Raw genomic sequence first — 19,843 nt, forward strand, 5'->3', positions numbered from 1 at the left:
GTCTAGCTGCTCAGCCTCATCAATACCAAGGCAATATTCAGCAGCAGAGACAAGACAGCCATGAAACTCTGGAGTCAAGGATGATTTATCTAAAGAGTAATTCCCCAGGATTAAGCAAAAGCTTAATGAAAATATTAAAGCTGCTACTAGGTTGGGTATCTTTGCCTGATTGTTTCTTGAAAGTCTGGATAGGGAACTGAACAGAGAACAAGCACCTCATAAAGCATTTACTTTAAGGGCAATGACAGAAAGAGTCCACAACTGATTGACCCAAGTCTCCTTCAAGCATGGAGAGTGACTACAGCACAACTCTTTTCTCTCTGTCACTAACATTTGTTCCTAAAGATTTTGGGTTCAAAGGGAAGGAATTCTTTTGACATATAGTCCAATCTTTCTTGCTACTTCAAACCTCATCCAAATACATATGGACAGAAAACTATTATCTGATAGTAACTAAGCAGCCTTTGTGAATGTAATAGACTGAAGGAAGACTACAGCATAAACTGAGTGCTCCCAACTCCTTAAAAAATGTACCATACATTCTCAGTGAGGCAGCATAAACTACTGAAATCCCAGAATTAAGTCTTTCGCACTCTGCCAGCAGCAAATTTGTACAAACTCAGCATTTCCTCCGCAATGAAATCACTACAGCAAAACATGTCTGTCTTGCTGGGTAAGACTGACAAAGATTGTTCAAAAATCCATCACCCAGACAGTGGAACACAAAGTTTTCTAGCTCTTAACCCATACCATCTTTTGAAGGACAAAGGCAGGTGGAAGTATTAGGTGAGCTATAAGACACTGTTGACTCCTGTTTAGATGCAGTAGACAAACTGGCCTGTCTCATTCCTGTTCTCTACACACAGCATATAGGACTAAATGCTTACAAAAAGAGTTTAAAAATACCAACAGTGAGATTTGATGCAGCCATTTTTAATATTGGTTCTATTTTCTTTACTAGCAGATACATAGCATCTGCTATACTCTGACAATACTGCTGTTAATTGACTGAAGAAATATAGCACACGTACGTGCTTATTAAACGTGGAGATGACAAAAGCTAGAAACACACTGGAGAATGGGAATAAGATCAAAATTATTTCAACACATTAAACAGAGACCAGGGAAAAAAAATCAAATGTGGCAGGATCAAGTGAAAGGTAACACACTCAGAATCCACAGAGAAATGTGCAAGGATTTGGTTTTTGGTCTGAGAGAAGGGCAAAGGAAATACACTGTTGCAAATTAAATCTGTAAAAGGCTACAGTTAAGAGGAAGAGAATACCTGCTCTTCATGTCCCTTGATGAGCACAGAGGCAATATTGTCTTAGAGTGAAAACCCATCCAGTGCTAGGCACTAGAGCTACGGTTTCCGTGTCACAAAAAGCCTTTAAGAACATGTTAAATAAGCACATCAGAGGCTGGTTGGGTTTTTGGGTTCTGCTTGGTTTCTTTTTAAAATGAATCTACACAGTCACTAAGAAACACAGACAAGAGGTAAGCTGCATCCAAATTATTCCCCTTATCAACCATCACAGCTTCTTTTAAAACACCAGCAGTTTCAAAACCACTTCTTCTTACCGCTTTGCTTCTTCCAGATGACAAAGGTATTCATAGGCTACATTCTGGCGTCGTCTCTCGTCCATTTCCTCTGCTGTCAACCTCTCATTATCCAAGACAGCTGCAAATAAACAAATAGTGGTTGCAAACCAAAGGTAACTGAATGGGCACACCAGAAATCAGATTGAACCTTTCCCATAGAAACTTACCACTGGTTTTATTCGATTTGGGAAAATGAAGGACTAAATATATCTATTCTTTGCAAGCAACAGAAGAGACACTGTTTCCTCATCCTTCCTTCCTTGTCAAATAAACTTGCCATCCTCTTTCTGATTCTTCAATTTGACTGCAATCCAACTTCTTCCATCTTCCAATTTGTTTGAAACAGTCCTTCATTTCCTTATTTTCCTCTAGCCTTGCCTCTCTCTTCCTCAAAAGCACATCAGGGACCACATGTCCCTCCAACTACCTTCTGATTTTGGTAGTCAAAGATTCAGAAAGGAAAACAATATATATTCACATCATAAAATCCCTTCTGTTCTCTTTATATTCCACCTCTAAAAAAAGATGGAGATGCTACTCACAAGCCTCATCTGGAAGAGGATCACTCAGATGCACAACTTGTGTGTCACCTTCAAACCCAGCTGAGATCTGCACAGGGGTATATACCTAAATATTCTAGATTCTGTTTCTTTAAGGTTCGAGTGATAAAGCCTGCTCTTTCCACCCTCACAGCTAAATGCCTCATTCGTGCTCTCATGTCAAAAAAAAACAAACCCACAACTTTTTAGGTTTCATAGACCAAGTTGACAGGTACAAAATGTCTCATACCATTAAAATACATCAAAGGTTAGTCTACACCTGAACAAAAACATTCCGGTGATCAAGTATCAACTACAGCACTTGGAATCAAACGAGACCTTGGTTCAACCTGCAAAGGGTCTCTTTGAAACCAGCTTCGAATAGCGCAAAAGTATCTTTCCGAATACTTCAACCCCACCCGAAGTTACAAGAGCTGAAAACTCTCCCAAACCGCAGGTTAACGCCTACCAGTAAGAAAAAAAATCCCTCCCAGTTCCCCAGCTGCAGCCTCCACCTGCCCCCGCCCGCCCCGGCCCCGGTCCCGCACAGCGCTGAGCCGCACGCCGCCCTTCTCCCCGCGGGCGCGGCACCGGCCCGGCCGTACGAGCCCCCACGGCTCCCGGACACTTCGCACGGCCGCCCGCCTCTCCGCGACAACCGCGTAAGGAGAAGCCGGAGACGTGCGACCGCGCCGCGCGATCCGGCCGCTCGGCTGCCGCCGCCGAAACACGCGTGAAGGAGGGAGGCGGCGGCGGTCCCGCTGCCGGCGGCCGCCTCCGCGCCGCGCCCCCCCACCCCGCGGCGGACATCTTGGGCGAGGCACGGAGCCCGCCGGCGGGGAGCGACGGCTGCGGAGCCGGAGGCCACCCCTGCGCTGCCCACCCGCCGCCCTCTCTAACACGCTGGGAGGGACGTGGAGCTTGGATAGAGCTCCCGCGCCCCACAACTCCCGCTCCTTGGCAGACGCGGCCGGCCGCGCCCCCGGGGCCAGCGCAGACAGCCGGCGGGGCCCGCCGCGCCCGGGGAGCAGCCCCAGAGCCGAGGGCCCGCGGCTCCCCCCCGCAGCCTCCACTCCCAGCACCGGCCGCTGGAAGGGACGGACAGCGTGGGCCTGGCAGGGCGTCGCCGCACGTCGCTGTTCGACGGCCGCCCGAATCCCCGGGCGCCCCCGTACTCACAGCCATAGTGGGGCCGAGATATCGCCAGCCCGTCCATCTCCTCCGCCGCCATGGCTGAGCGCGGAGCCGGGACCGGCCAGGAGTTGGGCACGGGCGCGGCTGTTCCTCTTCCTGCCGCACCGGGTGTGGCGGGGGAGGAGCCGCCGGGCCGCGCTCGCTCCCTCTCCCCGCCCCGGCCGCACCCTGACCGCCTCCGTCCGCTGCCCGAGCGCGGCACTGGCTTGCCCAGCCCTGCCGCGCCAGCGCCCGGCCTTAGCTCGGCTCCGGCTCAGGACCTGTGGCTCCGACGGGCCTCGCTCTGGCCCCACGCAGCTCTCGGTGTCCCTCCCCAGGTGAGGACTGCGTGCAGAGCATTTCGTTTGTGGATAACGTTGCAGAATTGGCCAGACTAGATGTTTCACCGTGTCCCAGCATCAGATCAAAATCAAAGCAGCCAAATGAGACGGGTTACTGACTGACTCTTCAAAGAAACATGCAGATATACACATCAAACCTGTCACTTTCACAATCAAAGGACTCCAATGGTGAAAAAGCCGCCGTATCTCTATTTAAATTGCTTTCATAGTTAATGATAATCTTATCCCTGGTGTAATCCACTTCCAACAGTTACCTTCCACCAAAATTAGCTCCTCACACAGTCCTCACCTTCGATAATGGAAAGCTTCCTCTGCTCTAATAAATTTTACACCTTGTTCACATGGAAGACTCAACATTTTCCACTTTCTGTGAATGAATGCTGCTGTAAGATTAGTTGCTGGTTGTAGAAGATGATGGTCTAACACATTAAATATGTAGTATGCATTTAATAAAAGCATTACATGAATAGTAGTGTACAAAGATATCACTAAATTATGTGTTTAGTCTTTACAGATTAAACCTGTTTTGGTCAGTCATCGAGCCATCGCTACGTAAACTACCATCTGCAGCATGCTTAGCTTTAGCATCTGCTGAAAACAGCATTTAAATTCAGCATGAATCAAAGCCTACCTGTTAACTTTTGGTCAGCAGCATGGGATTGAGCCAAAAGAAGGACCGACACTAATGTCAGCACTGCAAGTCTGAAGGCAATGGTGCCAAACCTTCAAAACAGCTTCCTGAAAGCAGGAATGGCACACGGCTTTCCTGGCCCAACTGCATTCTGTGATATTTATGTCAATGAATAAAAAGGCCTGGCCAAATTCGTCAGTCTTTGTTCAGACAACTGAAGTCTCGTCAACATAAAAGAGCACAGTTTTGTTATACTGATGCACGATAGAATGATACTTAGGATACTCATAAAGCTGGCTACAGAAAGGAGATGCATACAGTATTAAAGTATTAAAATAAACAGTCCTTTAGAAAATGATGGGATGTACTAGGAACTTACGCATCCCTGTAAGACTGTAACAAAAGTTCTTCCTACATTTCATTGTGAGAAGCTGATCATGAACCAAACACACGTTTAAAACAGACAGTTATCAGACATCTGTTATATGACGCTCAACTGTAATTAATTCTAACTGAAGAAGGGTAAAAATGCACATGAACAAAAGTATTGCCCAAAAATATATTGCCCAAAACAGGAAAACGACAATGAAAAGGAGATTGCCAGAAAACAGTTTATTAGACAATTGCACACTTTTGGAAGTGGGCAGCTTTGATTAAAACACTAACTAGGGTTAGAGGGAAAGCGAAGCAGTACCTAATAAACAGAGGCAGGTAAAACTGTCATCGATAGAACAGCGACAAATACTACGAGAATCTAATAAAGCATCAGGAAGGAACATCAAAGCCAAAAATCAACCTAGAAGGCTGCAGATCTGCTGCTGTCCTGGACGGGTCCTTCCGGACCAGCGCCTGCCGCCACAGCCAGCCACGCTCCTCGGCCGCCCCCCTGCAGCAAGCAAACAGCGGCGAGGGCCGCGCTCCGCTCACGGTGCGGACGGCTCCGGTGGGCCGCTGTCGGTGACTCACGGCACCCGGCGCGCCCGCCCTCGCGTGGGCCCGCTCCCCTTCGCGTGCAGTGAGAACCTGCCTTCTGCCGCCAAGCCGCCCCCGCCGCCCCGCACCGCGGAACCCGCCGCCGCCGCCCCGGGAACCCGCCGCCCCCTTCCACGGGAACCCGCCGCCGTCCCGGGAACCCGCCGCCCCCTTCCACGGGAACCCGCCGCCGCCGCCACCGCCCCGGGGCACGCATCGCCCTTCCCGGCAGCCCTTGCGCGCTCCCCAGCAGCCCGCGCGGCAGGATGATCCACGAGCTGTTGCTGGCGCTGAGCGGGTACCCGGGGGGGGCCTTCACCTGGAGCAAGCGCAGCGGCCTGCAGGTACCGGCCCGCCGCCCCCGCCCCCGCCGTCCCCTGCCGCCCCCTGCCGCGCCCCCGCCCGCCCTCAGCGCCGTTTCCCTCCTCAGGTGTCTCAGGAGCTGCCGTTCCTGCACCCCAGCGAGACCAGCGTCCTGAACCGGCTCTGCCGCCTGGGCACCGACTACATCCGCTTCGCGGAGTTCGTGGAGCAGTACACGGGACACGTACAGCAGCAGGTGGGGCCGCTGTGCTTGCCGGGCAGAGCGCGGCGGAGGCGGCTGGGCCGGGCAGCCCCTGAGGCGCTCATGTCCTGCAGCGCGTAGCCGAGCCAGCACAAACAAATCCGCTTTCCTCAGCAGAGCTCCAGAAATCTCTGTGCGATGCAAATAAGAGAGAGCGGGGAACAGCGAAAGGTCTTGTTCTTAGGGAAGCATACTGCAACACTTTCTGGTCACTGCAGGCTGGCCAGGATTTGTGCACGGGACGTACAGGATGCTCATCCCTATGTGGAAGTGAGTCCTTGTGGTTTGTGAAGAGCTTGGAGATCCAAGAGGCATGCATAGATACAAAGAAGCACTGAAGTGAGCAGTGGTTCCCAGCATATGTCCCCAGGATTGCTAAATATCATGGAATCATAGAATGGTTGGGGTTGGAAGGGACCTTTAGAGATCATCCAGTCCAACCCCCCTGCAGAAGCAGGCTCACCTAGATCAGGTCACATAGGAACATGTCCAGGCAGGTTCTGAAGACCTCCAAGGAAGGAGACTCCACAACCCCTCTGGGCAGCCTGTGCCAGGGCTCCCTCACTGAAACACTGAAATAGTTTTTTCTTACATTTAAATGGAACTTTTTGTGTTCCAGCTTCATCCCATTACCCCTTGTCCTGTTGCTCGACACTGTAGAAAAAAGGGATGTCCCAGCCTCCTGACACCCACCATTTAGATATTTGTTAATAAGATCTCCCCTCAGTCTCCTCCAGACTAAACAGCCCCAGTTCCCGCAGCCTTTCCTCGCATGAAAGATGTTCCAGTCCCCTGATCATCTTGGTGACCCTGCTCTGGCCCCTCTCCAGCAGTTCTCTGTCCCTCTTGAGCTGAGGAGCCCAGAGCTGGACACAGGACTCCAGATGAGGCCTCACCAGGGCAGAGTAGAGGGGAGAAGGACCTCCCTTGACCTGCTGGCCACATTCTTCTTGATGCAACTCTATTCAATTGACTCTCCTTGTGACAGACTTCTGGGATGTTTTTCTGGGCGTTTTCTGGTGGGCTAAGGTGCATTTCAACACATTTGGAGCACTGCCTGCTGGTGTAACTGCAGAAACTCCATCACTCCTTAGATCTGCACTGGGAAGCTGATGTAAATTATATTGTTTGCTTTCAGGACCACCATCCATCTCAGCAAAACCAGAGTGGATTACATGGCATTTATCTGCGAGCCTTCTGCACAGGTCTTGATTCCGTGCTGCAGCCATATCGACAGGCACTGCTTGACCTAGAGCAAGAGGTAAAGGAAACACAACAGGCTGTCCTGCTGCTAGCAGAATGTGAAAAGCTGTCATTTCTGCTAAGTATTGGTGGCTAAGGAGGACAGAGGTATTTTCCTTTCCACATCAGGGATGTCTTCCAAATTACTTCTGTGAGGTACCACTGTAAATGAATTTTCATTCTAAGTATAGAGTCCCCTCTGCCTTCAGTTCAGCAGGTGCCCCATCTGTCTCAGAGCCCAGTGCTGTCTCAGTCTACTGTCACTTCTACTTTTCAGTTGTAAAGTTATAGATTAATGTCTGCTAGATTAGCAGCTGTCATATCTTGGGTGCTGTCATCATTCAGTGGTCGTTACAGCCTAAAAATGGGACACAGCCAAAAAATATGGGGCAGGGGAGGCAAAACCCAATGTGGGAACTAAAGGTTTAGGATAGAGCCAAAGATGCTTTTTCATTTACCCATACCATAACTCAGTTTTCATTAATTGCTTTGTTTTCTTACAGTTTCTGGCTGACCCACATCTTTCCATCTCTCATGTTAATTATTCCTTGGACCAGGTATGTCATGTTAATAAATGGGTAGCACTCTCTGGTTACTCTTCTCGCTCCTTGAGTCTGAAAAGGAAGTGAGTGGGATAAATAAGAGTTAGTCTGTCATGTCACAGCATTTCTTTTAATGCCTCTACATTTGTAGTCCCTTAATCTTGCTCAGAGAGATCACTTGCACATTGATACAAACCCTAGGTCTCCCACCTTGACCCTCACATATTCCTCACTGCCTGTGTTTAGCCTGAACCTCAGCTAGAATAAAACATCTTCATGCATCTTGGCCCAGTAGAAGGAGGATGTACTTCCTAGAGAGTCTCATGTTTTTAGTTTGTGGGGAAAGCCAGATGCTAGCTTCATTCCATTTTTGTAATAAGCTGGTTTCCACACTTACTCAAGTGTAAGTTTTCTCTGTTAGTTGCATAGCAACCTAACTCAATATTTTGTGCCTTGCTCTGCAGTTTCAGTTACTCTTTCCCTCTGTGATGGTCATGGTAGAACAGATCAAGACTCAGAAGGTACAGTAAAATTGAAGCTAGTTTCTCTTAACAAGTTTCCTCTTTAGTTCATAAAGTTCTTTCTGTCCTCATCCCAGACCCTTAATATTAGGAAAGAAAGTGGTGTCAGTAGTGGGTGCCCTATTCCTAGTATTGAATAATTATTTTGCAAGTCCTTTTACACCAGATTTGACGTTATCAGCATGACTTGCATTCTATAGTCACATTTCTTAGTATGAGATGCTGCTAGTTGGAATTTCTTCTTTTCTGATGCTGTTTCCTTCCACTGACACCTGAAAAAAAGAAGGGCAGAAGCTCATGTTTTCAGAATCCAGAAATACTTTCTTTTTGTTATGGGACATTTTTGAGAGAGCTTTGGATGTAGAACCACACATAAAAGGCCTCTGACTACATACGTTATGCCTTTCTTTCTGTGAGATTTATGCAGCTTGTTAAGGCATTTTGTTGTCAGCTGAAATCAGTGTTTAAATGTCCAAAAAAGTCAGTACAGATCCAAGCAACAGGTCCAGTCTAACCATATTTTCTTTCTGCAGATTCATGGATGTCAGATATTGGAGACAGTCCACAAACATAGCTGTGGGGGGTTGCCTCCTGTTCGCAGTGCTCTGGAGAAGTATGTAGATACAGTAAAGCTATTACTTCCTTCTTCTGTAGTAACTGGAGTTAGTGTCAAAATATTTACCTTACTTTGAAAACAGTGCATGCAAAACAGGGTCTCATGGTATAAAAGTAGGAGTATCATATAGGGAAAACTGTCACTATCCCCATTATTTATCTAAAGGAGGGATTAAGTCTTCCTCCATACTTTGGGCTCAGGACTGAGGGAAGTTTTTTCTTCTTTTGAAAGCTGTATGAGCTGTTTTGCAATGGTAGACCCATTGCTCTATTTTGATCCTTCAAAAGAGTAAGTGTAAGTGGTTGAGTTTATATGTCCTTGGGGACATACAGTCAGACTACTTAAAAGATAATTTGTGTTCATGCTGGAACGATAATTGAGTAGGATCAGCAGGACAGGGAAACCACTGCAGACTTACAGTTCTGGTGTAGTGGCAGGTGTCTGTGGAGGTGATTGGTCCACCTGTCTTCCTTTAAAATAAAAATGTAACATTTCCACATTAGCCATTTAGGACTTGCCATATTGCCTGGATGGCTAACTGGGCTTTCCAGAATGATGCAGGAGATTTTGATTCCTGCATGCAAAGGCCCCACTGTCTGTTTCTCTTGACCTCAGGATTCTGGCTGTGTGCCATGGAGTCATGTACAAGCAGCTGTCTGCCTGGATGCTGCACGGACTGCTGCTAGACCAACATGAAGAGTTCTTTATCAAACAGGGCCCCTCTTCTGGGAATGTCCCTAGCCAACTCGAAGAGGATGATGATGACCTAGGAATTGGGGGACTTACAGGAAAACAGCTACGGGAACTGCAGGACCTGGTAAGACTGGAAGTCATAGCTTGGCATGCTTTGATCATTAGAGAACTGAAGAAGTACATTCTGCTTCATTGTGAGCTGTGCTAGACTGCACATACATTGAGGCCTCGTAGGATGGCAAATGAGCAGAATATCCTGTTAGTTTGCAGCTAGGCATAAAGGTCAGGGATGTGTGGCCTGGCACAGCTGGATAATCTCGGGGCAGAAAGTCCTGTAGATGGAATCTGTGTAGATGCTGATGTCAAGTACTCTCCCTGCTCTCAAGTGACTCTCTTCTGTCTCCTTACAGTCAACACTGTGATCTGCTCAAGACAGGCATTGATGATTGTCATCAATCACTTGCAAGGGAAAGGGTGTGGGGAGCTTGGGTGTTGACATGATTTGTACCCTTTCTGTTGGCAGCTGGGTCAGGTACCTTTCTTGCACAACCATTTGTTGTGCAAATGTTACCTAACAGGGCAACACTGACATTGCTGGGGAAACACATGCTATGTAGAGTCAGGAGGCTGCTGAGAACATGTCCAGGGTGCTGAGTTAAGCAAGGGAGCCAGCTGCCGGTGTACTGGTGAAATGTGGTAACTCCATGTAGGAGTAGCATGCCATGAGAGTGCCCTTGTGCAAAGCAGCTTTCTCAGCACAGTCATCTCCCACGCTTTGTACGTCTGAGCAGTGCTTGCATCAGGGCCTCATGACAAGCAGCTGCAACTCTGTAAATTCTCCTTTTCCCACTCTGCCCTTCTCTCTGATGAAGACTACATCTCCTCTTGGGAGGTCTGATATCGTACCAGAAATGTAAAGTTTGCAGGCTCACTTAAACAATGCAAATCTGGTTTGCTACCTTTCAGCTTACTTCAAGTGGACTTGAGTTCCCCTTCTCATACACACACTCTCCCCCTATACACCTTTTCCCTTTCATTTTCTCACACTTTTATTTGTTTTGCTTGTTTTCTTTTCCTCGGGGTCTCTTGACAGCGCTTAATTGAGGAGGAGAACATGTTGGCTCCATCTCTCAAACAGTTTTCTCTGCGGGTAGAAATGCTGCCTTCGTACATACCAGTGCGGGTTGCTGAGAAAATCCTCTTTGTGGGAGAATCTGTACAGATGTTTGAGAACCAAAATGTTAACCTGACCAGAAAAGGTAAGGAACATCTTTCTTGTGGCCTTTTCTCTTCCAAAATGCTCTGTTAACAAATGCAGCAGTCACTGAGTATTGGCTGATATTCCTCAGGATGGTTGTGCCAGGACAGTGGCACAAGAAGCAGATGAGTAAATAATAACACTTCGTAGTCTCCAGGTTCCCAGCCACAGGTCACCATGGGATTTGCTCCAGATAAATAAAGTAATTGCAAAGGTTGTGTTTTCTTTTCAGTTTGCATCCCTGTCCCTGAAGGGTGCACACAGACAAAAGGATACCTCTTGCCCTCAGTGTCTATGTTGCAGAATGGTGTCACAGGATTAAGACATACACAAACATGAGACATTCAGTGCAATGCGGTCTCAAAAGACAAATGATCTAAGACAGCAAGAGAGACAATTCCAACTGATGGTTCTCTTTGAGAGCCTGATAAGTTTATGCTGTAGATAGTTTTGGAAATATGTTCCTACCCCAACCAGGAAGGATGGCTGTGGAGGCTCTGTCTTGAGCTTGTCTATACTAAAGTACTCCAATGACTTGAACAACGTTGCAGAGAGCAAAGGACCAATTAAATTGGACTGTTTTCTTGCCTAAGCAGAAGCAAAATTAAAAGAAATAAGTCTTCTGGCTTGATTAAAGAAAAAAATAATCCCCAAGTTCAAGCAAGAGGATGGATTTGAAAGAGGTGGGGGCAGGTGCAGAACCAAACCCAGCTGCTTAATGTGTTAGAAAAGATGTGGATTCAAAGATTTTAGTGAAGAAGAGACTGCAGGGGGATCTCACTAATATTTACAAATATCAGGATGTTAGGAGGTTGGGACATCCCTTTTTTCTGTTGTACCTAGTGACAGGACAAGGGGTGATGGGATGAAGCTGGGACACAAAAAGTTCCATTTAAACATAAGAAAAACCTATTTCCCTGTGAGGTGAGGGAGCCCTGGCACAGGCTGCCCAGGGAGGGTGTGGAGGCTCTTTCCTTGGAGGTCTTCAAGACCTGCCAGGACCTGATGTGACCTGATCTAGGTTGACCTGCTTCTGTAGGGGGGTGGGACTGAATGATCTCTAAAGGTCCTTTCCAACCCCCACTATGCTGTGATTCTGTGATCTATCTCAGTCCCAGGAAAAGAGCTGTTAGTGGCAATTAATACATAGAAAATATTTTGCGTTTTTACTGTTACCACAGCACTGTCATGTCAAGTATCTATAGTGTAACTGTACTTGCAATAGTATTCTTGTACCTTGGTACTTGTCCTTTAAGGCCTCCTCAACTTCACCTTCCTTGCCAGACCTGAGATAATGTTGCCTGGACTTTTCTAGAAGCGGTCTGTGCTTCTCCAAATGTTCCTTTTAACTGTCCAAAACACTTTTCTCCTTGCTCCACAGGCTCCATCCTAAAAAACCAGGAGGACACTTTTGCAGCAGAGCTACATCGACTCAAGCAGCAACCACTCTTCAGTTTGGTGGACTTTGAGTCAGTGGTTGACTGGATACGAAGCACTGTTGCTGAGGTAAGGATCCCAGGAAGGATAACTGCTGTACAGGCTGAGGAGCTGTATAACTGGGAGAAGAAAGGGACTCTTTAGCATCAGTCGCTGAACAAGCATGTGAACACTGCACGTGGCCTTTCTGTTCTTATAGGGCTGAGAGCTTCATGATACCCCAACTTCAAATGACAAAAGGGCACTAACAAGTACTATGTGTTTTATGGGGGAAGGAGGGGAATGTTTGTGTTTGGCTTTTAAACAACTTCAGAACTTTCCATTGTGCTTTCAGCATCACAGATGGCATCTCACTGGACAAACTCTTTGCTTTGGCAGCTTTTAATCTTTTTTTATTTTGGATTGGGGAGAGAAGCTGAGAAGAGGGAGAGGTGAGAGAAGTGAGAACAAAGCTAGGGTGGACAATTTGCTGCTTTTTTGTCATGGGTCTTCACATTGCTTAGGCTGAGTTTCTTGCTCAGAATTCTTGTGGGTTCTCTTGTGCTTTATATAGCATTTTGTGTAGGTGATTTTTGTATGCATCAAAGGTATTTTGAGACAGCTGCTGTTCTCACTGAATGGATGTAGATAAATCTGAGGGGAGGTTGATCTTGTTTTGCTTTTTTTGTTTCCTCACTAGCATCTTTGGAAACTCATGGTGGAGGAATCAGATCTACTAGGACAACTGAAGGTAAATGTAACTGATAGCTTGTTTTTGCTGGAGCAGCTAAAAATTATTCTTTCTCTTGTAATGGCTCTTTCTCATTAAACACTTTACTGTCTTAGATTCTGCTCTTTCTTCTTTCAGGTAAAGCTGTTTCCATTTTCTAGGTCTGAAGAATGAGCACAGAACTTGGTTAGACACAGAGTTAGAGGGGTCTGTGTATGTGGTTCTGTGGTTTGCATCTCAAACAAAGGCAACATTAGACTTTTTGGTCACTGGACGAAATTCAGAGCTCTCCAGCTGTGTTTTGAAACGTCAAGTCATTAAGCAATAATAAAAATGGATGCCATCAGCTAGGATGCTTAAAATTGCTGGTCAGTTTTTGATATGCTTATACACAAAAATATTATCTCCACAGATTATAAAAGACTTTTACCTTTTGGGAAGAGGTGAGCTGTTTCAGGCCTTCATTGACACTGCACAGCACATGTTAAAAACACCACCTACGGCTGTGACTGAACATGGTAAGTGTTGGTTATTCACTTACCAGTCTGTCCTCCCTGTGGTCTAGAAGGGATGTGGTTGGCCACATTGAGTACCAAAGAGCTCCATCTTATCCTCTGGATGTTGTCCTTAGTTTTCAAGGAACAGAACCTGTGAATTAGAATGTCTCACAGAGTGAGTGAAAATGACATCTGGAAAACATTCAAGTGGCAGGTTTCTCTCTATATTTGAAACTGGAATTAAATGAAACTAGTGGAAATAGTATGTCATTGGTGTCTCTTATGGCCCAGCATAAGTAATTCACAGGTGCAAAATTAGCACTAGCTGCATCATCCTGATATCTATGCTCTTTCATTGTCAGATGTCAACGTTGCATTTCAGCAGTCTGCTCATAAAGTGCTGTTAGATGATGACAACCTTCTGCCTCTGCTTCACTTAACCATCGAGTATCATGGAAAGGAGCATAAAGGTACCTACTTGCATTTTTAGCAGTGAGTTAAGAGGGGAGACGATGACCTTGTTTCCACGTCCTATTACCCTTCTCTGAAGTTAATATTTCTTTACCTTTGCTCTCTTTGCAGCCCTGTGTGATGGGCCTAGCCTGCTTTGGCTTTTCTTATTCCCTCCTTTTGCCCCCCTCTTGTCATGGTTATCTTGACTGACAAGATGACTTAATTTGGCACCTCATTCTATTTTCAGATACTTCTCAGGCTCGTGAAGGGCCTTCCCGAGAGTTATCCCCCCGTGAAGCTCCTGCATCTGGATGGGCAGCTCTGGGCCTTTCTTACAAAGTTCAATGGCCACTGCACATTCTCTTTACTCCTGCTGTTCTGGAGAAGTAAGTACTAGGTATGGTCTTTGTATATTCACCTGTAGGTACCCTGACCTTCGGCACTCACTAATGTACTCTGGTAGAGCTGTAACACTTCTTCTTGCTCCTTGAACCTTAAAATAACTATTGGAATGACAGTGAGACTTGCAAGACGCTGACAGATCTGCACTATTTTATGAACAGTGCTACTTTGACAAAACATTGTCAGCTCTTCCCTCCCTGTGGTGAAATTCACCTCCTATGTTTTAGATCAGTGACCAACGCAAGTGGAAATCTGCTACTCTGAGATGGGCCATCACCTGACTGTACCCTGTCCTGTTTCTTGTCTTGCATAACTACACAAGAACAGTCTTGCATTTTTATGTTCTACGGTACCTGCACCCAAGGAAGACTTTCTTCTTAAACAAGTTTCTGTTTTTGACTGTAGGTACAACGTTGTGTTCAAATATCTACTGAGTGTGCGCCGAGTCCAGGCTGAACTGCAGCACTGCTGGGCTCTCCAGATGCAACGCAAACACCTGAAATCTAACAGAACTGATGCCATCAAGTGGCGTCTGAGGGATCACATGGCTTTCCTTGTGGACAATCTTCAGTATTATCTGCAGGTCAGGGTTGTAGAGAAAGGTAAACAGTATCTGTTAATCAGGAGCTGGCAGAAATGCATGGGGGGAGGACTAAAGCCCTATGTTTTGGGGTTGAGATACTTTCTGCCTTAAGGAAATCATGATTTCCTTTGGTACAAGTCTAGAACTTTCTCAGAGTTCTGAGAGTTCTTAGATAATTGCAAAGTGGAAACGCAGCAGTTTGGGCTCTCTAGTGCTACTAAACATTTGCGAGAAGCTACAGTCATCTCTGAAGTAGCATCATTAAGATACACGGGCAAGGGAAGAAGCCAGGGTAAGTGAACTCCAGTTGGAGTGGCAAGTTGTTGTTCTGGGTCTTTTTTGTGTTGGGTTTTGTTTGTTTCTGTTGCTGGCTTTGAGGCTTTTTATGAATAGAAGCCATAGTCTGACCATTTGAAGTAAAACAGAGACTTCAAATGTAAACACCAATTATTGGTAGCATGATTTTTTTAGAATTACCGGTCACTTTAATTAATAAAGTCAATGCATCTGAATTGAGGAGACCTGGCTTTCTAGATTATCCAGAGTAATCTGGCTGAGCTTTTGCACCACAGCCTTTTTCCCAGAGATTCCAGATTGTATCTTCCAGATATTGCTACAATCAAATGGCTTAGTTAACTTGCTAGTTCTAGACTTTTTCAACAGTTAAAGACAGTGACCATTCCCCTTTCTACTTAGATAATATTTAGCATAAAAAATTGCCCCCCTCCCCATTCTGTATAACTGTGTATGTCATTCCCCACTCAGGAGGCAGAGCAAACCTCAGCCTCTAAGATGAGTACAGCAATAAGGAAAGTAAGTTTCTTACACAAAACCTTTGGCTGGTCTGAAGTATTCCCACTTCTTGAGATACTAATGAGGTTTCTTTACATGTCTGTCAGGTGGATGTCCTGGAATCCCAGTTCTCACAGCTCCTGCAGCAGATAAATGCCACGCGGGATTTCGAGAGTATACGATTGGCTCACGATCATTTCTTAAGTAATCTGCTGGCTCAGTCTTTCATCCTTCTAAAACCTGTAAGTAGGTCTCATTTTCATGTTTTTCTTCAATCTCCAGCTGCCCTAAGAAACACCTTTTTGAACAGGTATTACAAACCATCTCTTTGAAAACAGATCAGTGATAACCTCCTACAATTCTAGGAATAACGCAGATATAAGCTAGAACAGGTCACTTAAATTTACTGTGAGTGTGGATGCTGTGTTCCTGGCAATCTTGACTTAAAGTCAAGGTTATTCCAGTATTCAGTTAACCTGATTAAACTTCAATTTGGTCACTATGTTTTTCTCACAGGCAAGTACTAATTAGCATAGTGCTGTAAACTGTATTGCCAAGGGACTTCCTCTGAAATGCATTAGAGCAGGAAAAAGTCCATCTCTTACATATACTGTAGAGGATAAAAATAGTTGAGATGTTCTTGAGGAGACTGAAGGGTTGCCTTGTACATCTGGTTTAGTCAAAGCTATGTTACAGCATTGCCAGTATTTGTAGCCTCACAAAACCATTCCCAAAGGAGGCTGGTGTCAGTGAACCATGGTGCTACCACAGATCTGGGCATCTTCATCATTTGGCTCAGTCTGTGAGCCTACAGATTAAAGGTGGCAGGATCCTAATTGTCCAGTCTGGAGCTTGTGTGTTCCAGTAGCTATGTCTGTGAGGCATTTGGGCTTTCTCACCGCTTGTGAATGCAAGTTACCAGTACAAAGAAATTCCCAGTTTTCTGAACTGTGAAACCAAGGCCTTGAGCCACAGCTTCTGCTGCTCTTCGTTCTTCTCTCTCAATGCTGAGGCTGCAATGGTGGCCTGCTGGATGTAAAGAGAAGCCATTGTTCCACTTCCATGCCTATGTGGATGGCTCATGCCAGTCGCAGTTTCCTCAGTGACTGCAAAAGGCTGGGGGGTGGGGAGGCAAGGTGAAAATGCAGCATAAGGTGTAATCCTTTTTCTGTAGAAAACCTTACAAAATTGCTACAAGTGCATTAACATCTTCTTTCCCGATTGAAAAACATGGTGTCAGCAACAGATTATGAATACGATTTTGCAACCTGATGTAGGTGGGACCTGCTTTAGCAGGGGGTTGGACTGGATGATCTGTAGAGGTCTCTTCTAACCCGACCATTCTGTGATTCTGTGAATGCAGCAACCTTTCAAGTACTAAGAAACAGCTTTCTCTAGGTGTGAATTCTACTTAAAGTACTGTCTTGTACTTCTTATCCCATGCAGGTTTTCCACTGCTTAAATGAAATTCTGGACCTTTGTCATAGTTTTTGTTCTCTGGTCAGTCAGAATTTGGGCCCATTAGATGAACGAGGAGCTGCACAACTCAGTATTTTGGTGAAGGTGAATCTATGTTTATGTGGACTTTTGCCTAAGCAGTCATCTTGTTAACAGCTGTAGATCATTGGTTAGTTTAAGCTGAGACCTTCTGTACGAGTGCTTGCAGTGATTTTAATAACTCATCTGTTCCCAAGTTGAAAATTTTGTGTGCACAGAGAGCAGGAGCATGGGCAGATATGCAGAAATTACCCTATTGTAACAGAAAAGAGGTGGGTAGCAGTGAGTGCCTCTGTCCCTCCTTTTGGATAATAATTCCTGTGTCTGACAGCTTACCTTATACCAGATCCCAGCGTCGCTTCTCTCACAGTGATTCTCTTTGTCGGGCTGTTAAAGGATTGTTTAGGCAGGAGCAGAGATGAAAGGGTGGGTGGGTTGCTTGCTTGCTTGCTAGCTTTCTCTCTTCTGAGTGCCCAGAACTGACTTCCTCTAATTTGCAGGGCTTCAGCCGTCAGTCATCACTTCTCTTCAAGATCCTCTCTAGTGTTCGGAACCATCAGATAAACTCTGACCTGGCTCAGCTGCTGCTACGCTTGGATTATAATAAATACTACACCCAGGCTGGAGGAACCTTGGGCAGGTAGGAGTACACCCAGGGCCTGCTTGTAGCGTTATCCTGAGGTACTTGAAGTACAAACTGATCTAAATGATTAAGTGATTTGTATTGATGTGTAAGCCAAAACAATTAGCAGCACAGTGTCACTAAATACCGTGACAGAAAAATAACAAACCAGGATGAGTTAATTTTTGGTTGTCACACGTTCTGCCTTTCGAGTTTGTTTTGGCATGAAGTTGAACTAGGTCACATGGGCATTTTTCAGTCAATGTGGGTTGATGGAGGGACTTCCTTTCACCATGGAGATAATATTGTACCCTTTTCTTGCAGTTTTGGGGTTTAAGCCCTAAGATCTTTTCTTCAGGCTCTAACCAACAACGTGTCAAGCAGTGGAGACTGATGCTCTTGGAGTTTGCACTCAACTGAAGTTTTCTTTGTAGCTGGCTCTTGCCTCATGAACTACTGCTCAGTAAGGAATAAGGAGGAAGTGCCACTGATGTGAGGCTGCCCAGGGATTGCAGAAAGCTCCTCTATTTTTCCCTAACTAGTAAAAATATGCTTTCTGCAGCCCTGCAGCTACTTATAATTGCTTCTAGGGAGGCAATCTGTGCCTCTTCAGAAAGTGGAAATGCAACAAGAACTATGATGTCTTGACTCTTCAGCCAGCCTCTGATCCTTTGCAAGTTGGACTATGGAGGAAGCAGTGTATTGTTTTGGCTGTATGCAGAAGTCCCACTTGTGCAATAAAAGGATTTACAGTACACAATGCCAATCAAATACACACCTCCAGTAAGTGAAACAAATGCAAAGTAGCAGCTTGAGGTGAAGGAGGAAGGAAAAAGGAATAGATTTTTGAGAACATCTTCTCATACAGTGCACTGTTCTAGCATATCTGTATAGGTAAAGGAGCCACTAGTGATGCCACGTGCTTTGTCTATATAACTTCACACATTTTATGTCCTAAAATTATGCACGTCAAGAAGTTGGAGCTTTGGCCTCTTCGGTGTACAGAGCTCCCGCTGCTGCCAGAAGAGTGTGCTGGAACTAAAACTAAGGAGAAACTTCACTAGGATGCCAGCTCTAAATGTACCTTTTCCATTCAAGTCTATTTACAGTGTTGCTAGTAGTTATCCTTCTGAATAAAAATAAAACCGTCTTGTCATACAATGATGTGGAATATTGTCAATGTCTGCACCCAAGTGCAAAGGGACAAGAGTGGCACAGCATCCTCTTGCAATAAAAAGCAGTACCTGACAGGAACTTCTTGCACATTACTAACATTTCCTAGTCTTGCTGTAACAGCCTGTCTTGCACTAAGTCCATTTGGATGAGTGTCACAAGACAGCCCTCGAGTCCATCACTGGGTATACTATCAGGTTTCCCCATTTGAACACAAATGCTGCCAGGAAACCAGCCTTCCCAACAATGGGCTGCCATTTGCACAGTATCAAAGCAGCAGCTCTGAAGAAAGTCACATGTCCTTGGGGGGAAAAAAATCCTCTCTGCTCACTGGCATCTTCGATGCACTACAACAGTGCACAGGGGGACTGTGGCTTATGCAAGTTTAAAACCCTGTGGCCATAAAAGCCAGAAAACTGTAGAAAAAGAGTGTGGAAGTTTGGATATGGGATTTACAGCCCAGGAGAGTCAGACAGTGACTGAGCAGGGAAATGATGGGGATTAAAAAAGCAGCTTTTTAAAGCAGGGGCCTAAAGGGTGTGCAGGAGGGTGGATGGAGGCCTGGGCAGAGCTCTCTCTAGCTTACAGCACTGTTGGGGTGAAGAGCTGCAGAACTCAGCTTTGGCCTTTATGCCAGTTGACCACTCACCTGGCTGTGAGTGCTGCAGCTCAGAGGCAGATGATTCACCCCATTCCCATTTAAACAAAGAGACACAGCACACACTTACACGCTCTGCACTTTGGTCTCCCAGCAGTTTCGTTGTCCTAGGTCCTTGGGTCTGTATCTCTACTTAGGTAGTGCCAGCCTGCACTCAAGCAGGTTAATACCTGTATAGTCACAACAGGAAAAAGAGAGGCAGCCAAAACAAAATGGCACTTTGTCCTGCAAATTCTTACCAGTTACTTCATCGACATCTTGATGAAATTAATGCAAAAGAACAGCAGCAAGGTGGACAAGTACA

General features: G+C 45.9%; 2 protein-coding genes across 2 annotated transcripts in view; one reads left to right on the forward strand and one right to left on the reverse strand.

Moving 5' to 3' along the window:
* The window catches only part of IQGAP1 (IQ motif containing GTPase activating protein 1), a 65,154-nt gene extending 61,699 nt beyond the window's left edge, over positions 1 to 3,455 (reverse strand). Inside the window, exons 1-2 of the mRNA XM_061999037.1 lie at positions 3,321 to 3,455; positions 1,582 to 1,681 (exon numbers count right to left, since the gene is read on the reverse strand). Coding sequence (XP_061855021.1) covers positions 1,582 to 1,681; positions 3,321 to 3,372 — 152 coding nt within the window. The 5' untranslated portion in view covers positions 3,373 to 3,455. The remainder of the gene's footprint in view (positions 1 to 1,581; positions 1,682 to 3,320) is intronic.
* A 2,085-nt stretch (positions 3,456 to 5,540) lies between these two features.
* TUBGCP4 (tubulin gamma complex component 4) lies at positions 5,541 to 18,869 on the forward strand. Its single transcript, XM_061999370.1, has 18 exons — positions 5,541 to 5,623; positions 5,710 to 5,838; positions 6,983 to 7,105; positions 7,590 to 7,643; positions 8,093 to 8,149; positions 8,683 to 8,762; positions 9,381 to 9,582; positions 10,552 to 10,717; positions 12,098 to 12,222; positions 12,833 to 12,883; positions 13,275 to 13,380; positions 13,722 to 13,829; positions 14,060 to 14,198; positions 14,620 to 14,797; positions 15,697 to 15,831; positions 17,036 to 17,152; positions 17,587 to 17,726; positions 18,033 to 18,869. Exons 1-18 carry the CDS (start codon positions 5,546 to 5,548, stop codon positions 18,043 to 18,045), a joined length of 2,001 nt encoding a protein of 666 aa, XP_061855354.1. The 5' UTR covers positions 5,541 to 5,545; the 3' UTR covers positions 18,046 to 18,869.
* Positions 18,870 to 19,843: the final 974 nt, after the last annotated feature.

This window comes from Colius striatus, chromosome 7, assembly GCF_028858725.1.
Source record: "Colius striatus isolate bColStr4 chromosome 7, bColStr4.1.hap1, whole genome shotgun sequence".
Taxonomy (NCBI): Eukaryota; Metazoa; Chordata; class Aves; order Coliiformes; family Coliidae; genus Colius; species Colius striatus.